Genomic DNA, 20,322 nt, shown 5'->3' with positions numbered 1-20,322 from the left:
GAAACCTCATTGTGCTTCCGTCCCTTCAACTATAAAAAGATGAACCTTAGAGATGCCGGGAAGGGTCCTAAATTAGGTTCAGTCTACTCATTTCAGCGATGAGTAAAGTCAGGTGCAGAGAAATGAAATGCCTAAGAAAACATGACTACGAGGCTGCTAGGTTTAGCTGTGGGAATGCAGGCACCAAAAGATGGTATCTTTGACTAACAGCATCATCATCATCATCATCATCATCATCATCATACAAAGATCCAAAAGTGTTCCTACTGCACTTTTTAAAAAAACTTCAGTTTTAGACGGTGCTTATTAGTACTTGATAGTTATTGGTTCTTAATTATTTCCCCACACTATTTCATTTGATCCTCACATCACCTGTGAGAATGGCAGTGCAGATATCATACCCTGATTTTATAGATAATGAAACTAAGGCAGAGGGAGATGAAAATTTTCCCAACTGACAAAAGCCAGTGAGTGGCGCAGGAAGAACTAGAAACCAGGGATGGGGCTCCTACTCCAGTACTATTCCCACTACTTGTGTAACTATTGTATGAATTCCAAACTGGAGCCAAAGAATAGATTAAAAATGGTAGATCATTGGAAAGGACAGTCCCCTCCTTCTGTACACAGCTTCTTGAGAATACTGTTGTGGGCAGTTCTTTCACAGCAGCAGGAGTGAATAAGTTGCTGGAGAGAGAGTTACTCTTGAGATTGGATATTGGCAATGACAACAACCACTACCACCAAAATAATTCACTTAGTATTGTGCTCTGAGGTTTGCACAGTGCCCTCCTCACAACAACTCTCTGTGGTTGGTCGGGCAAGTATGGCGTCCTCCTTTACTGCTAAGGAAACTGAGCCTCTGAGAGGTGAAGTGACTTGCCCAAGGCCACCTGTACTAAGTGCCTGAGGTGGGATGTACACCTAGATCTTCTTAAGACTCCAAGATCTGCATGACTCTCTTTGTACCTGGTGACAGTTCAGTCCTGGTGACAAGACGACACCTTGTTTCCTTCATTATGCTGTTAAGCTCCCGTATTAAAAGTCTTACACAAAAGGGATCACTCAAAGAACATATCATCATTCTCTTCTCTCTCATACCTTTTCTCGGTGATCACAGTGCTCTGCATACCAAACCATACCATACAAACACAGGAAAGTAGTAAAAGCCTGCAAATGAAAAACAAATAAAAAACTTTACAAATGGTTACGCATAAGCACTTGGAACAGACATACAATGTATTTGGAATAGCTAAACAGAGTGAGTACAATGAAATCATAGCCTTCTTCTTGTTTTTTCACTATTTTTTTGTCTGAGTTATCATACTATGGAACTTCCCTGCCTTAAGTCTTTTAAAAATACAAATGCCAAGACACTTAGTCAGAAGATCTAAGTTGAAATCTTAAGCCCTCAAAAAAACCCCATCAAGTCAAATCAGAGTCTAACAGGGTAAACACACAGGCTAAGTAGCCTCCCTCCCTCTAACCCTTATCTATTTAAAGCTCAAAAACAACTTAGAAAAAAAATCATCCATTCTAATCCCCTCATATGGCAGATAAGAAAACTGAGGTCAAGGCAGGTGAATTTAAGTGCCAAAGGCCAAAAGAAATAAATAACAAAGAATTAGAACTCAGGTCCTTTCACTCTAAAATCTAGTGTTCTACTACATTCTCTCATGAAAGTCCAAACATATTAAATAGCTTACAAATATTATGGTTTTTTTTAAAGCTTTACTTAGAGCAAGAGTTAAAGTTTACAATGGAGAGATCTACTAACCCGGTTACCACTGTTACCAGTGAAGCACACATGCAAGCCTGGCTGAATGTAACATCAAGGAATCCAGAGGGAAAGGTGACGGTAGGAGGTGCCAGGTATGGCAAACCACTTCCACTGCCTAGATTACCACCTCCCCTTAGCCCAGTCCTTGAACACAGAAGATACTTAATAAATATTGATTGACTGGAGGCAGCCCAGGATCCTGTACTCAAGAGCCCCCAGGAACAGCACTGCCTAGCCCCAAGCCCCAACCACTGGCATGACTTTAAGCCTGGCCCCAGAGTGCTTATCTAGGGAAACAACCGTTACGAAGATGGGTCCTGGCACCTGTCTCTGCAAGTGCTGCAATCCCTGTCTTCTCAGTGGCTATAGCTACTGAAGAACCAAAAAGGAAAGTTCTTATCTTCAAAGTCCTTGGCACCATCAAATACCAGGCACAGGTGTGGATTTATAAATGAAAACGTCACTAAAAAAGATGCACTGTCATCTGCTTTGCAGTCTCAGGACCACTGGGCATTTCCATCTAACTTGCAGCTGAAATCTCTATGTGCTGTCTCTTCCTATTAGAATGTGGAGCTTCTTGAGAAAAAAGTCCAAGATGACTCTAAAGCTTCCAGCCTGATACTGCTTCCTTGACCCATGAATGTGGGCTTTATCTTTACCTCAAAACTCAAGGTTTCTGATAATACAATAAAATGTTTCTGATGATAAATCCCCTCCTCCTAAGTTCCTCCAAACTATCCTATTTCCTTAATGATGTTCAATTACTTTCCAAGGTACTCCAGGATTTGAAACTTTAGTATCACCTTTGACTTTTTTCTCCTTGTTCAAAGGAATTCAAATTCTAATGGGAAGGGCCAACATAGAGGAGGTTCCAGCTGCAATTTAGATGGAAAGATTGATTCTACCTCCATAATGTCTCTTGTTTTTCCATTCCTGTTGCAACCACCCAAGTTGCAGACCTTCATAACCTCTTGTTTGGATTATAATATTTATAATACCCTTCTAGCTGATCTTCCCACACTCAATCTCTCCTCTCCTATTCATCCTACATAAAATCTCAGTTAAAGTATCTGCCTACTCAAAAATTTTCAATGACTTCCCACTATCTGTAAAGTCTAAATTTCATAGTCTGAAATTTAAGATATATTAAACTATGGTAACCAGCCTACTTTCTCAGATTTATCTCACACTAATGTCCCACAAGTATTCTGTGCTCTAACCAAACTGATTTTTTTGCCATTCTCCCAATATATCCAGCACTTCCTGGCCTTGGCTATTTGCTCTTCCCTGAATGTAATCTTCATACAGCTCTCTTTATTGAAATCTGACATCCTTCAAGGCACAGCTCCCTCTGCCTCCTCCACAAAGTCTGCCCTGATAACTTAGCCAGATGTAAGCTATTCCTTCTTTGAAACCCCACAGTGTTTTCTTCATGCTGCTATTATGGCACTTATAACAATCTACTTTATACTGTAGTGATTTGTATTACTCATTTGTATTACCCATAGGTTCCTGGAGGGTAGAGACTTCCCACTTCTAGTGCTTAGCACAATGTGTTGTGAACAGCAGGAACTTAGAGATTTATCAAATCAAAGCTCAAAAGTACACACAGTTCACTTCTTTGTCTACATGTAAGACAGTAACTAAACCATCCCCAGACATTTTGCCTATTGCATTATTATCAAACATCCTTGGAGAAAGCTACTTCCTTCTTTGGAACTTTAACCACTATTAGAACAATTCAACTATCTCTTCTTTAGAATAAATTTAAATCTCTTCTCTTTCTTTTCTTCTTCTTGTTCTTTAGTAGAAAACAAAAACAACCCTATCTTTAACCCCAATCTAGAAGACAACCCCCAATTCATCCCACAGCTTTCTTTTTCAGAGTGAATAATTCAAATGTGTTTAACTTTTTATGGAACTGGAATTTCAAAGTTGGAAGGCATTTTGGACCATCTCTAGACTCTCTTATTTTAAGAAAGTGAAAAAACTAAGGTTTAGAACAGGTGAGTAAACCTAGGTGTCCTTAGGCCCCCTTTGACCTCCTAGGTCAAAGTTGAATCTGGATCAAAGTTTTGGTTTTGTTAGGCAATTATTTCTATCTGAAAAGGCAGTATCTTTATCCAAACAGTCACTGGTAGTATCTTTCCATCATATCCAATGCTCACAATGCCTGATAGATGTCAGAAATGCTATACTAACCATCAAGAGCTGTGTAGCCGGTTTTCTGGCTTTTGTCCACAGCACGGCACTAATTGCTATGAGTGGCATAAAAGAGAGATAAGGCAAGGTATTTTGTTTATTCTTCACTTGCCCTGTCTTTAAAATGGGGATAATGGCATTTGACTCCTTTCTCAAAGAGGTGTTGGAATGACAGATCAATCTATAGGAAGCCTATCTGCCATGTAAGAGAAGAGATACTATGACTTTACTCATGAATTCTGCCCAGCCACATGTGTAAATTGAAACTGGTTATCTAAAATCTCTCTGCAGTAGGGCTAAAAATGAATTAGGTAATGAGCCTGAAAAATTATATTAAAATATACCATTTTGAAGCTATTGATTAATATTATGTAATATTATAATAGATGCTCATGTTGATACAAGCATTTATTAAAGTGATTTCTTTGTGTCAGGTACTGTGTTAGGTGCTAGGAATCCAAATAATCCCTGCCCTTAAGGAGATTATATTCTCTCAGGGAGACAACATACACATACGTATGAGATCGCTTAAAGAGAAAGACTACTAGCAGTAGTGAGAGGGATTAGGAAAGGCTTCATGTAGATGGTCCTTGAGCTGAGTCTCTGAAGAAGCAAGGGATTCTATGAGCTGGAGGTGAGGAGGAAGTACATTGTAGATACAGGGCCAGCCAGTGTGAAGATTGCTGGGACAGGAGACAGAGTGTGGTATGTAAGAAACAGCAAGGTCATTTTTCCTAGAATGTAAAGTGGGGGAAGGGAGTTATACATTATAAGACTAAGAACAAAGGTTGTGAAGGGTTTTAAAAGCTAAACAAATACGTTTATATTTCATCTTAGAGGCAATAGGAAAACACTGCAGTCTAAGTAGGGGAGTGACACAGGGAGATACTCAATTAAGGAAAATCATTCTGGCAACTTTTTGGAGCAAGGATAGAAGTAGAAAGATACTTTAGGCAGGAAGATCAATAGTCCAGGTATGAGATGATAAAAGCCTAAACTACAGTGGTGGCTGTGTGAGTAGTTGGAATGGGACAGATGAGAAAAATGCTACAGAGATAGAAGAGAAAGGATTTGACAATTAACTGGATATGTGAGGTGGTGAAGAATAGTGAGGACTCAAGGATAACACCAAGGTTAAATACCAGGAAGACTGGAAGACCATCAACAGGGAATACTTCAGACACAGACACATAGAAAAGGGGTTGGTTTTTGGGAAAAGAGAATTAATTTATTTTGGACATGGTGAGTTTGGGGTGTCTATGTGACAAATGGCTTGAAATGTCCTACAGACAGCTGGTGATACAGGGTGGAAACTCAGGGTAGAGACTGGGACTAGGTATATAGATGTGGATGCCATGTGCATAACGAAGGCAAATAAACCCCAGGAAGTTGATGAAGTCACCAAGTGAGAGTCTAGAGAGGAAAGGATCCATGATAGGACCTCAGGGTGACATCTGAGGTTAAGTGGATGTTAAACTACCAAAGAAGACTAAGGAGTGGTTAGAGACGACAAAGGAAAACCAAGATAGAACAGTTTTACAAAAGCTTAGAAAAGAGAAAGTTTTCAAGAGGAGAAGATCAACAATAACGTCAAATGTTACAAAAAGAGTAAGAAAGAAGAAGATTTGGATCAGATCTGGCAATTAAGATATCAGTGGTGACTTTGAAGAGAGTGGTTTGAGCTGAGTGATGCTATCAGAAACTAGAGTGAAGAGTTGAGAAATAAAAGGAGAGGAAGTGGCAGTAATGAGTGTAAATGGCTTTTTTGGTTTGGCTGAGAAAGGGACAAGGAATATAAGATGATAGTTTGAGGGGATGGTTGTGACTAGTAAAGTTTTTTAAAAGGCAGAGAAGATTTGGAACTGTTTGTAGGCAGCAGAAAGGATAAGGGATAGACAGAGGAAGATGCTAAAGATTAAAGATGGTAAGACAATAGAAGTGATAATTTAATGGAGAATTTAATGGAAGGGATGAGATCAAAGGATCACACAGAAGAGCTGGCCTCTGTGAGAAGAAGGGCTGTCTCATTATTAGGGAACTTTAAATATTACAAAGTATTTTCCTCATAACAACACTGTGAGGTAGATAGTATAAGTATCAATTCAATGAACCAAGAGACTCACATATTGGGGAGTGTAAGTTTCAAAGTTGGGTTCTAGTCTAGTGGGTACTGGCAGATGTTTACTGCCTGGCACAAAGTAGGCACTTAAAGAAATGTTTGTTGAACAAATGGTTTGCCTTACAAGATAAGGCCACAAAAGATATATTGTTGTCACTGACAAACTTACCATCTTTAGGGGGAAAACAAGGAGAGAGAGATCCATTTTACATTTGTCACAAGAGACAAAAGCCTGGAATTCATGGGTTTGCCCTCACACCTGTGGAAGCCTACGCAAGTACTCCCTAATTTGTCAAAGTCTGAATGTAAAACAGCAATTGCACAGGCCTCTTCTTTGTTTAGGGAAAAGAGAAAAAAAATAAAAAAGATCCAGGTTGTATGTGATCCTACACACATACCACCGGCTATAGTTGTACAGAAAGTTTAGCTTTCACTTTATGATAATGAGCATTTACATTCACAATAACTGGTCACTACACAATTGCTACTGATCAATTTACTTGGCTCTTGTAGGAGACCTTGGGAAATACTGAGTACCCATTCCAGAGAGTGTTTCTTTTAGAACTCTAAGGGATAAAAGGCTCTGCTTGTTGAATAATGCGCAACTCAGACTTCTGAATTAGAGGACAGCCCTGACCTTTATTAAAACTCATAGATACGAAAAACCAATAAGACTCTATTTTTATTTTCCCTCATTAATCAATCGGCATATCAATCAATCTCCTCTCAAGGAGCTCATAATCTAGTTGGAAAGATACACACACACACACACACACACACACACACACACACACACACACACAAATAACTGTCAATATAAGGCAGTGTCTACTATATGTTAAATGAGTGTTAATGTTAAGTGTTATAGAAATTCACAAGGAGTATGGGTATTTGGGGAAAGGTACTTTTCTAGCCACTGATATGAGAGACAGAACACCAGGGCAGCCCCATATAAAGCCTGTGCCTTTTGCTCCCATGTATGGGTAGATGACAATGGAGACTTAAAATAAGCAGTTTATGGCATGAAGTTGTTATATTACCTTCTATCTGCTGGCATTTACTTCCAACTGCCTCAGGATCTCTTTTAAGCAAGGGATGGTTATTTTTCTGACACGTCATTATGATTTACCATGAGTTCAGTCTAGGTCAATGTGTTTTACTCATGAACTCTTAAATACCTCAATTGCTGAGGCCAATCTTAAGACTTTCAAATAGATTTTTTTCCAATACATTTCTTGGGACAGGTTCCAGGAGGAATGTTTTTTAGAGGGGAGTCTTGGAGCTCTACCAACTGTGTTCTGGTGTTCAGTGTTATGTTGAACAAGAATAACTCACCACACAAAGAAGCCAAAGTATAACATAAAGTATTTGAGTTTTGGAGAAGAGATCTTGCCCAAATTTTATGCAAACAATCGCTTCCAGGAAACCAATGACTCTAAAGGACAAAGAAAAAAAAAGGTTAAGTATTTTGCCATCTTCCCAACGCCTCCCCCCCCCGAGCTTTTCAAAACATTTATTTTGCATGCCAGGCGCTATTTGTGTGTGTGTGTGTGTGTGTGTGTGTGTGTGTGTGTGTGTGTGTGTGTGAGAGAGAGACAATCGGGGTTAAGTGACTTGCCCAGGGTCACACAGCTAGTAAGTGTCAAGTGTCTGAGGCCAAATTTGAACACAAGTCCTCCTAATTCCAAGGCTGGACAGAACCCTATTCATTGCGCCACACAGCTGCCCCCAGTCTCTTTTTTTAAAGGACATTATTGAACTTAGGTAGATAAAATGTCACAAAAACTAATTTCCTTTTGATCATCAACTATTAGCCACAGCTAGAAATAGCAGAAAATAGCATATCTTGCCATCTTTTAACAGAGCAAAAGGACTATTGCTTATTTGTCTGTGTGTACAGAAACATACAGTTCAAGTCTACTGCTATTTTTCTCTAGAAACAGGTCACACAGCTAGTAACTCTCTGAAGCTGGATCTGAACTCAGGTCTTTCTGACTCCAGGCCCAGTGCTCTATACACTGAGCTGCCTAGGAAAAGTAGGTAAAGAACATAAACAATGTCATACCCCAGAACCCAAGAGTGAAAGAGAAGAGTTTCAGGAAGGAAAGAGAAGGCAACAGTATCAGATGCTAGCAGTGAAAGGGAGTGGAAAAAAGGTTATTATTTTCAGTGATGAGAAGGCGAACTCTGATATTCTGATTGACCTGTGAAATCCATACTACTAGAACTGGATGAACATGAGCTAACTTACACTACTAAAATGATAAAAGGTATGACACCAGAAGATGAGTCCTTCAGGTTGGAAGGTATCCAATACAGTACTGGGGAAGAGGGGAGGACAACTACAAGTAGCTCCAGAAAGGAGAAAGCAGCTGGGCCAAAGCTGAAAGGAAGCTCAGCTGTGGATATATCTGGTGACAAAAGGAAAAGCCTGATGCTGTAAAGATCAATAATGCATAGGGACTTCCAGGAGCCAAGAGGGCAAAACAACAGTAAATTGCTGTAGCTCTCCCATATTCATCTCTAAACAACCAAAAAACCATAAAATAGTGCCCCAAAACAAATCCTGGAACTGTGGAGCCACCAAAGAGCCAGTGGAGAGACGGGTGGAGCAGTCTTTCAGCCTGGGAGACTAGAAGGATCAGCAAGAGAGGTCCATCTCACTCAGATAAAAGGGGAGCAATTCCAGGACAGGAACTGTCCCAGCAAGCCCACCTCAGCAAACCAGTAGGAGATCCTTAGCCCCACTGTGGTGGAGTAGACAAAGCCAACACCAGAACTACCCCCTATTCTCTACCACTCACCCTTGTGCCTTAGCATAGCCAGGGGAACTGGCAGACTCCAGCTCTGAGAATCACTATGTGCTGCAGCACAGCCCTTGGTGGGCAGGCACCCTCCAGTGGCCAGACCTCCATGTGCTTGAGCACAGCCCAGGGCACACAGGCATTCTCTGGGGGCTAGATCCACATGCTTTGGTGTAGCCCTGGAGAAATGCAGAAACACCCCACCTGGCCTCAGGCAGATTTCAGAAAAATCTGGAAAGACTTAAATAAACTGATGCTGAGTGAAATGAGCAGAACCAGGAGAACACTGTACACAGTAATAGCGACACTGTGTGATGACTAACTTTGATAGACTCATCTCCTCTCAGCAATGCAAGGATCCAAGACAACTCCAAAGGACTCATGATGGAAAATGCTGTCCACATTCAGAAAAAGAACTATGGAGTCTGAATGCAGATTGAAGCACATTATTTGATCCCTCTTTTTTTCTTCTTTCTCATGGTTTCTCCCATTGGTTCTAATTCTTCTTTACAACATACTAATGTGAAAATAGGTTCAATATGAATGTATATGTAGAGCCTATATCAGACTGCACACCCTCTTGGAGTAGGGGGAGGGGAGAGATGGGGAGAAAATTTGGAACTCAAAATTGCATGGAAGTGAATGTTGAAAACTAAAACTAACTAAATAAAAAATTATCAAGGAAAACTGCCCTGATGTCCTAGAACCACAGGGCAAAATAGGCATTGAAAGAGTCCACCGACAACTTCAGAAAAGAGATCCCAAAATAAAAACCCCAAGGAATATTATAGCCAAATTTCAGAACTGTCAAGTCAAGGAAAAAATACTGCAAGTGGCCAGAAAGAAACAATTCAAATATTGGGGAGTCACAATCAGGATCACACTGGGCTCGGCAGCTGCAACATTAAAGAATCAGAAGTCATGGAACATGATATTCCAGAGGGCAAAGGAGCTAGGACTACAACCAAGAATCACTTCCCTGACAAAATTAAATATAATACATCAAGGGGAAAAAAATGGTCATTCAATGAAATAAAAGGATTTCAAGCTTTTATAAGGAGAAGACCAGAACTAAACCAAAAATCTGACTTCCAATACCAAGACCCAAGAGAAGCATAAAGAAGTAAAAAGGGAAAAGAAAACATAAGGGATTCAATAGAACTAAACTATTTACAACACTACACGGGAAGATGATACTTGTAATTCTTTAAAATGTATCACTAATAGTACAGCTAGAAGGAATACACACACACACACACACACACACACACACACACACAGAGACAATGTGGATATAAGGTAAATTTGAGGGAATGATGTAAAAAAAATTAAGGGATGAGTAAGAGCAGTACAATGGATGCAGAAGGAAGGGAGAGGTAGAAAGGGGTAAATTATTTCACATGTAGAAGCATGAAAGACCTATTACAGTGGAGGGGAAGATAGGAGGGTGGGTGATGAGCATCACTTGAACGTTACTCTCATCAGTATTGACTTAAAGAGGGAATAATATACAGTTAGATGAATATAGAAATCTACTTTACCCGACAGGGAAGCGGGGAGCGGGGAGATTAAGTAAGGGGATATGAGGGTGGGGACTAACAGAAGGGAGGACAAATCAGGGTAGGTGGTAGACAGAAGCAAAACACTGGTAATGTGGGAAAGAGGAGGAAGAATAGGATGGCAGGAAATACACAGGTAGTAATCTTAACTGTGAATGTGAATGGGATGAACTCTCCCATAAAATGGAAGTGAATAGCAGAGTGGATCAAAACCCAGAATCCTATGTTGGTTATAAGAAACACACTTGAAGCAGAAAGAGACACACACAGAGTAAAGGCAAAGGGCCAGAGCAGAATCTATTATGCTTCAGCTGAAGTGAAAAAAAGCAGAGGTAGCAATCTTGATCTCAGACAAAGTTAAAGCAAAAACAGACCTAGTTAAAAGAGATAAGGAAGGAAACTACATCTTGCTAAAAGGTACCACAGACAATGAAGCAATCAAAGACCAAAAATAGTCTACTTGTCAGATCTATAGGGAGAGGAAGAACTGATGACCAACCTAGATAGAGAGCATTACAAAATGTAAAATAGATAATTTTGATCATATTAAATTGAAAAGCTTTTGTACACACAAAACCAATGCAATCAAGATTAGATGGACAGCAGAAAGCTGGGAAACAATCTTTACAGCAAATGTCTCTGATTAAAGCCTCATTTCTCAAATATATATAGAAAACCAAGTCAAATTTATGAGAATATATGCCATTCCCCAATTGATAAATGGTCAAAGGATATGAACAGGCAGTTTTCAGATGAAAAAAATTAAAGCTATCTATAGACATATGAAGAAGTGCTCTAAATACTAAATCCCCCCCACAGTCTTTCTGTATATAAGATCCATCTTGACAGCCATTACGGTGCTCAGATTCTTAAACTCTGGCCCACTTGCATTAGCGATACAAATGCTTAGATTCCTTAAGAGTCTGGCCAATATGTCAGATTCCTAAAATCTCTCCCACGTCCCATCAATGTTTTAATAAACATTGTCGTTGGTTGAAAGAAGGCTTGGGTCAAATTCATTTGGGAAGAACCTGCATCTCTTGCTCCCAATGTTTCGGCGTCCCGCTACCCCTAAGCCTCAACGTATGAACCAAGGTAAGTTGGATGCGGTCAGACAGGAGATGGAAAGATTAAATACTGATGCCTTGGTGTCAGTGAACTTAAATAGACAGGAGTTTAATTCAGATGATCACTATATTTACTACTGTGGGCAAGAATCTCTTAACAGAAATGGAGTAGCCCTCATAGTTAATGAAAGGGTGAGAAAAGCAGTGCTGGGGTATAATCTCAAAAATGACCAAATGACATCTGTTCGAATCCAAGCCAAACTGTTCAACATCACAGAAATACAAGTCGATGTTTGGAGCACTGATGCTGAATAGGCAAAAGTTGATGAGTTCTACAAAGACCTACAACATCTTCTAGAAATAACACCAAAAAAAGTATGTGACACATTTATCACAGGAAATTGGAATGCTAAAAGTAGGAAATCAGAAGGTAACTGGAATAACAGGCAAGTTTAGCATTGGTGTACAAAATGAAGCAGGGCAGAGACTAATAGTTTTGTCAAATTATTTGCTGGTCATAACACTCTTTTTCAACAACCCAAAAGGCAACTTTACACATGAATATCATCAAATGGTCAATATAAAAATCAGACTGATCATATGCTTTGCAGCCAAAGGTGGGTGGAGAAGCTCTATACAGTCAGTTAAAACAAGACCAGAAGCTGACTGTGGCTCAGATCATGAGCTACTTACTGCAAAATTCAGATTTAAATTAAAGAGGGTAGGGAAAACTATCAGACCATATAGTTCCTACCTAAATAACAACCCTCACGAAAATCAAGTGGAAGTGATTAAATCTGGTAGAGCATCTGAAAAACTATTGTACAGGAGGCAGCAATAAAAAACATTTCAAAGCAAAAGAGACAAGAAAGCAAAATAGCTATCTGATGAGGCTTCAAAAACAGCAGAGGAAAAAAGGAAAGTAAAAGGTAAAAGAGAAATAGAAAGATATATGCAACTGAATGTAGAATCCTGGAGAATAGTGGGGAGAGATAAAAAGGCTTTCTTAAATGAGTAATACAAAGAAATAGAAGAAAACAATAGAATCGGAAAGATAAGAGACCTCTCTGAGAAAATAAGAGCTATCAAGGGAAAATTTCATGCAAACAAAGATAAAAAGATCTTAACATATCTGATAACTTTGACAGTATGGTTACTAATCTGGAGCTAAACATCTTGGAGAATGAATTCAACTGAGCCTTAGGAAGCATTGCTAACAATAAGGCTAGTGGAGTTGGTAGAATTCCAGCAAAGCTATTTAAAATGCTAAAAGATTATGCTATTAAAATGTTGTACTCAACATGACAGCAAATTTGGAAAATATAATAGTGGACACTGGATTGGAAAAGATCAGTTTACATCTCAATCCTAAAGAAGAGCAACGCCAAGGAATGTTCAAATTACTGAACAATTGTACTCATTTCACATGCCAACAAGATTATGCTTAAGATTCTCCAAGCTAGGCTTCAGCAATATGTAAACTGAGAACTACCAGAAAAGCAGGATGGTTTTCAAAGAGGCAGAGGAACTAGAGACCAAATTGCTAACATTCGCTGGATAATGGAGAAAGTAGGGGAGTTCCAGAAAAACACTGACTTCTGCTTCACTGAGTACTCTAAAGCCTTTAGCTGTGCAGATCACGTCAAAATATGGCAAGTCCTCAAAGAGATGGGAGTACCAGATCATCTTACTTGTCTCCTGAGGAATCTGTATTTGGGTCAAGAAACAAGTCAGAATTGAACATGGAACAACTGACTGATCTAAGATTGGAAAAGGAGTACAACAAGGCTGTGTACTGTCATCTTATATAATTTACATGCAGAATACATCATGTGAAATGCCAGGCTGGATGAATCAAAAGCTGGAATTAAGTATGCTGGGAGAAACATCAACAATCTTAGATATGCAGCTGATACTATTCTGATAGCAGAAAGTGAAGAGGAATTAAGAAACAACTTGATGAGGGTGAAAGAGGAGACTGTAAAAGCTGGCTTGAAGTTTAACACTAAAAAAACAAAAAACTAACACCTAGGCAACTGGTCTCATCATTTCTTAGCAAACAGAAGGGAGGAAAATTAGAAGCAATGATCACTGCAGACAGTGACTGCAGCCATGAAATTAAAAGACACTTGCTCCTCAGAAGGAAACTTATGGCAAATCTGGATGGTATACTGAAAAGCAGAGACATCACCTCACCAACAAAGGTACATATGGTTAAAGCTATGGTTTTTTCAGTAGTAATGTATGGCTATGAGAGTTGGACTAGAAGGAAAGCTGAGTGCAGTAGAACTGCCACTTTTGAATTGTGGTGCTAGAAAAGACTTTTTGAAGACCCTTGGACAGCAAAGAGATCAAATCAGTCAATACTTAAGGATTCTGGAAAAAACCCTGATGTTGAATAAGACTGAAGGCAAAAGGAAAAGGGGAAGGCAGAGGATGAGATGGATAGATAGTATCACGGCAACAAAGAATCTGAACTTGGACAGACTTTAAGAGATGTGAAGATAGAAGGTCCTGGTATGCTATAGTCTACGGGGGTCACAAAGAGTTGGACACAACAGATAAGTTGGACAGGACTCAATAACTGAACACATCACCTGGGATGGGAGTTCCCAAAACTTATGAAATCACAGGTCTAATCCCTATCTCTATTCTACTCTTCTTGCAGGAAATGAGACAATACATTAAAGGCTTTGCAAACATTAAAGCACTATAGGGGCAGCTAGGTGGTGCAGTGGATAGAACACCAGCCCTGGAGTCAGGAGATTCTGAGTTCAAATCTGGCCTCAGACACTTGACACTAGCTATGTGACCCTGGGCAAGTCACTTAACCTCAACTGCCTCACCAAACAACAATAATAACCCATTAAAGCACTATACAAATGTCAGCTTTTTATGGGGCCAGGATACTAGTACAAGGAGAGAGGGGGAATGTGGAACCCTATTACTCTACACCAAGCCAAAGTGGTGTGGATCAGACCTGGGACAACGTACTTTGCTATTAGGCAGATGGATATAGGAGCCAGCAAAGAGGATATAAAAACAAGGTTAGGACATGTGCACAGAGCCCTGGAGATCCCCCCCCCCCCGGAACTTTCCTGACCATCGCTTTCAGCCTCCTTACTTTTACCTTCCTGGACTCCAACTCTGAGGTTGTTGGTTGTGTTTTTATTTACCTGAAGCCTATGACCCCAAATGATTTGTTGTACCAAAGGTATTGTTGTTTTTATTTACCTCCCAGGATTATTGTGAAATTCACAAAAGATGTGTGCAAGGCACTACATGATTATTAAATACTGTTTTTTTTTTAATTAATGAAGTCAATTTTCTCCTTTCGAAGACAGGAAAGTGAAAGCACATGGTATGGGATAGCATAATGGGGTAGGTGGCTGAAGACTATAGTAGGGAAGGCAAATAAAGGAGGGCCAGACAAAGATATCCCTATGAATTCCAGAGAACTGAAGGAACACTTCAAAACAGAAGCAAATAGAACAAACTTAGGCATCATATCTTCATATTCCCTGGTGGGGTTTCGAAAGTTGGAAACCCCTGTCTCCACTAAGGGAAAATCTGTGAGTGTAAAAACTTGAAAAACACAGTAATCTGGCATGAATTTAAAGGACCACCATGTAATCTTTAAAAAAAGTTAACTGTAGCAACAAAAAATATAACCTAAACATTGTTAAGGAAAAGTCCAGAGAAGAGGAAAAGTCATAATTTAAATGAAGAAGTTCTATCACTACAGGCAATGAATTCCAACAGCATCCTTTTTCGTCAGAAACTCCTTAGAAAAAAAAGTCAGATGCTGAGGCAGAAATAACATTGTAAGCACAAGGATTCATTTTAGGTTTAGGATGTCACAAAAAGGGGAAAAAAATACAAAAGGAAGGAAAAAAAAGTTAAGGAAAGAAACTATCAAAATATTACTTAACACTAATAAAATAATGTGGAATACAGGGAGTTTTGGTTAAAGTTTAGATTAAGTGATGAGTCAGAATGAGGAAAGGGTCTTTTGAGTTATCAGGACACATGCTTCTTTTTCTCTAGCAGCCCAAGGAATAGGTTTTAAACCTGAATACGTTAGGTTTGAATAGGTTAGGCTGACCCATACATAACATGGGAAGAGATGCTGGTGTTATTTTATAACAACATATAATAACACAACTGCTGGTATTATTTTAAAATAATTTTCCAGTAAGAAGTTACAAGCTTCTCAAAGAACTTTCTATAAAATTATTGACTGATATCATTCTTACAACTTCTCTATAAAGTAGCCTTGTCATTTTTTGGCTGTCTAAATGAAGTAAAGTTTTGTTAAAGCACCTTCCCATATTTCCTTTGCCTTAAATGCTGAAAAGACTCAGTCTAGCGGAAAATACTAAAGCATTATCATTCTTTAGCTGTGGATCCTGGAGTGAGTTTTTAGTTGAGAATGGGAAATACATGTATGGAGATTATTTACAACTGCAATGAAGATGAAGACAAGGGAAGGGAGGCCATCGTCAGGTGTCACTTGGGTCTAAAACAAGCTATCAAGTAGGTTTTTGGAATTATTCCTTTCTATAGAACAAAATTATTCCCTCTATGGGGATATTTTCCTTTGTTTAGTGGTTCAGCAGTTTGAATCAAAATGTGGAATTTCCCTTTCTAGCTCTGGCACTCAACAAAGGGAATCTAATCCGTCATTCCCTCTTAAGCTGCTTTTGCTTCATGGAAGGAAATCAGCTTACATTGAGAATTTGTAAAACAAAACAAAAACAAAACACAAAAAGTATAAAAGTGGCCCTTTGTTTCTGAGTGACTTGGCTGCTGGAATTTTTACATAGTTTTGTTTAAAGAATAAAAAAACCCAATCTAGACATATACAATCTAACTTGGACATCAGAGTACTGACCTTCAGAACTGGCTAGTATCTCAGAAGCTGGAGCAGGATGTGGCATTTTTATTACTCTAAAGTTTCTTTTCGGAGAAAGGGGTAACTATTTTCAATGTCTGAAGGTGACAGAAGGTATTGCTTCTTTAGAGTACAGTACCTTTAATGAACAGGACACTACAGCTTTCTATGCCTAGAAATTTTTTTTTTAAATCACCACCACTGAAAATTAAGATTCTAGGAGACATTAGCACTTCCTGGGAAGAAAATTCCAATGACTGGGGATGATGCTACTTCTACCCTGGATTAAACAAACTTATTTACAACACTCAGTGTTTTGCAGAAAATGGGGAATTGGGAAAGCCTGATTTGATGTCACTGATCAATACATATTTTTTAAAGGGAGTATCTTAATAAATAAGAATAGCACAAAGGATGTACTTCTCAAGTCTCCAATCTAAATAGGCTGGCACCCAGCAATCTGAGGCTAATTGAGGCTCCTAACACTGCACTGTCATCAGCTTAGGGGAGGATTCTGATATAGAGGCATGAAGTCATAATTCCATAGATTTTAGTTTCACCCCTTTGGATCCTCAGCCAAGCACAAACACCAAATTTCTGAATCTGAGGTTATTTTCATACTGAGTACAACGTGACAACTCATAAACATTGTTAAGATGGTCTAAAACCAGTTCGTGTCCCTATAAGTGAATAAATAATTTAAAGCTTGGCTAATTCTGTTTTACAGTAATAGGAAGACTTAACAATGAAGGAACAAAAACCTCTGTCTGAATGCTGGGCTGCTCTAAGTTGGTAGTACAGTATCCCAGTAGTAATTTTTGGGACATCTTTTAAAAACTCAAGGTTAGAAGGATTGTGAGACTCTCCTTTCATGGTATGCATTGGTAATGAAAAATCTAAATTTTGCCCTTCTGTCCCAAGGAAAGTCAGTGACTTCCCTAAGCTTTCCTTAGGATTCCTGCCTGTGTTAAGGTTTGACAAGTGCATGGCCCCCAAATCTTCACCTAAGCTGTTCCTGGCATGGGTCCTGAATGGTAATGCCCATGTGTGACACCAGAAGAAAAGTCCCTAGTGGCTTGGCTCCCACCATATTAGGTAAGAGTAGAAAGGTGGGACCTACCCAGAATGCTCAGCAATGATGAGGCATTTGGTTACCTTGAAAGAGTTAGTTACTCCTGTCCACTGATTTCTTCACTTTGATATTTAGAGCATTAGGCAAGAATCACATTGAGTCAACACCTGCCACAGGCCGTCCTGATGCTTTGTTTTCATTAAAAAGTCAGATTCTTCTGGACTTTACCAATTCTAAGTCAGCCTGTAAGGTTGAGCTTTGGCTCCTGGAGACCATAGAACCCTCGATGTGGAGAAGGAAAGATGACCCTGGGGCTTAGCCCAGCTACCCAGCACCACAACAGAGGTAACCAAAGGAAAGGGTAACCAAAAGCCAAGTAAGATCTGCTGAGGCCCCTAGTTCCTGCCTCCCTGGCCAGGCCCTTCTCAGGCTTCCAGGCATACTTCAGTCCTCCTACTTACTGCACAGCCCTAAGTGTGTGGCTCCCTCCCATTTTCTGGGCTGTTAGAAATTCCTTAGTGGCTGTCTATATCAATCAAAACCCTTTCTGGGGTTTGATGTGTGTGTTGGCATCCATATCTAAATCTGGCATTGGGCTTATCCTACAATGCCAGTTCTGCTTACCAAAGTGATCCTTTCCATGCCTAGGCTTCTTACCCGCTTAAAGTTTTAGAACAGTTTAAGATTATTTCATTCCCAAGACCTTTGACTATTTACTTTACTGGATAGAACTACATGGGGATGAGGGCTGGGAGGAAGGAGAGACTCAGAAAAAGATCAAGGTAGAAGATCTCTGGCTCTGCCAGAAGATATTCTGACTCATGATTCTGAGTGAGACCTACCATAGAAGCAAAAGGCTGACAATCACAGAAAGACTTATCATATGTGATCCATGATGTATCTCAAACCTGGATTTTGGAAACTACATATTATATTGTTAAGCAAATTCAACAACTGGAAAGAGACACTTGATTTCCTAAAAGTTCTTGGAAGAATTTATAAAATGATTTGAAAAAGTTGCTTATATTGTCTGCTCTCAGCTTACTGCCGTTTTGATTGTTGCTACAGAGGATCTATAGATGTGGGGACTCATTTGATTACAAGACTGATATTTTGTCCCTGTGGAGATGGAATTAAAATTCATTGCAATAACCCTAAATCTTTTCAATTTTCTGTTCAATTTTTCGGAAGGTTTTAATTCTATTGCGTTCTTCTTGAAATGATCAACAGATATTAGAATCTAAATGTTCACCCACTATTAACATAAAAAATATGTCACACCCTAGCAAGAAAGTATTAAACAAAGGGCAAGAATGTGTGAATAGGTGGGTGCCAACATATTTTGCAGAATCACAAAAAGTAGAGCTGAGAGGGATCTCAGAGACCCACTGAATCCAATTCTGCCACATTAAAGATGAGAGAACTGAAAAGCCCAGGGAGGCTAATTGTTTTGTCTAGGGGTCATATAGTCAGCAAGGAAATTGTTTCTGTTTGCCAGAAAGAGGATTAAAAATATACCTTAGCACGTATCAATAGTTTTAAGGGGTTAGTTACTGATGACAGGAAGGAAACAAAGAATGTATGTAAGTCCATCATAGAGCCTGGAAAATTCAAGTTATTCTAAAGGGCAATTTGAATTTTGCTTCATTTTTAAAAAGGAACTACCTACCGGTTTTTACCTGGAATGTACCTACCAGTTTCATAGTCATTTAAAGAGTCATTTAAGGTTTCCCCTTCCTTCCATATCAACCAATCAGAACTAGTTAAAGAAACCACAAAAAAGGATACTTGGAAAAACTATGTTCCCTCCAAAATAGTTAATTGACTTTCAAAGGGAAACGTCAGGCAGTAACCAAATATCAGGTGGTAACTAAAAATATCCTCATTCTTTTAATTTTATAACACCAGAGAAAATAGAGTACTCACCCAAATACCCAGCACTGTGTTCCCACTCGTTTGCACTGTGTATCAGTGAGGTAAGCATAGTACTGTCTGAAAGAAACAAGAGGTCTGAAATTACTGAAAACTTCTTGAGGAGGTGTTAAAGAGGATATTGTATAATTACATGTTCAATAAAGCAAATACATTAAAAAGCTATGTGCTTTCAAAGCTCTCCTCAAGCCCTCCCCTCTTACTAACTTTTCTATTAGTGCAGAGGGCACCATCATCCTTCTCAGTCACCTAGGCTCACAACTTAGATGTCATCCATGACTCTTCTCTCTCATGTCCCTCATGTCCAAACTGTTGCTAATGTCTGTCAATTTTACTTTCCCAATGTCTCTCGTAGGTATCTCCTTCTCTGACACAGCCATCACACGGTAAAGGCTCTTATCAACTCATGCCTGGAGTCCTGCAACAGTAAGCTAATTGGCCTGCCAGACCCAAGTCTCTCCTCATTCCAATCCATCCTCCACTTAACTGCCAAAGTGATCTTCCTGAAGTTCAGGTCTGACCATGTCATCTCCCCTTTCAATATACTCCAATTCTCCCTCTCACCTACATAATCAAACATGTCTCTATCTGTCATTCAAAGCCCCTTGTAACCTGACCCCATCACACCATTCCACTCTTCTCACACTTTATTTTCCAGAGTTAACTGTGACATGGGCCTTATCTCCAAACTCCATGCATTTTCATTGATTGGCCCCATCCTTGGAATTCTCTCCCTCATCTCTGTCTCTCGGCTTCCCCAACTAAAAGCCTACCTTTAAAAGAAGGCTTTTAATGTGAGATTTCCCTCATCAGACTATGAGCTCCTTGAGGGCAGGGATTGTCTTTTACTTTTCTTTTTATCCTCAGCACTTAGCAGAGTCTGACACACAGTACCT

The 20,322-nt window shown here is 39.4% G+C and overlaps 1 protein-coding gene across 1 annotated transcript in view; it reads right to left on the bottom strand.

Annotated features, from left to right (window-relative positions):
* PTDSS1 (phosphatidylserine synthase 1) overlaps nucleotides 1-20,322 on the bottom strand; it is a 65,055-nt gene that overhangs the window by 6,032 nt on the left and 38,701 nt on the right. The window contains exons 9-11 of the mRNA XM_020968851.2: nucleotides 19,421-19,486; nucleotides 7,434-7,533; nucleotides 1,099-1,167 (exon numbers count right to left, since the gene is read on the bottom strand). Of these exons, the coding sequence (XP_020824510.1) occupies nucleotides 1,099-1,167; nucleotides 7,434-7,533; nucleotides 19,421-19,486 (235 nt within the window). The remainder of the gene's footprint in view (nucleotides 1-1,098; nucleotides 1,168-7,433; nucleotides 7,534-19,420; nucleotides 19,487-20,322) is intronic.

The sequence above is a fragment of the Phascolarctos cinereus genome, unplaced genomic scaffold, assembly GCF_003287225.1.
Source record: "Phascolarctos cinereus isolate Bilbo 61053 unplaced genomic scaffold, phaCin_HiC Scaffold_4;HRSCAF=312, whole genome shotgun sequence".
Classification (NCBI taxonomy): Eukaryota; Metazoa; Chordata; class Mammalia; order Diprotodontia; family Phascolarctidae; genus Phascolarctos; species Phascolarctos cinereus.
This window is presented reverse-complemented; position numbering and strand designations above follow the sequence as displayed.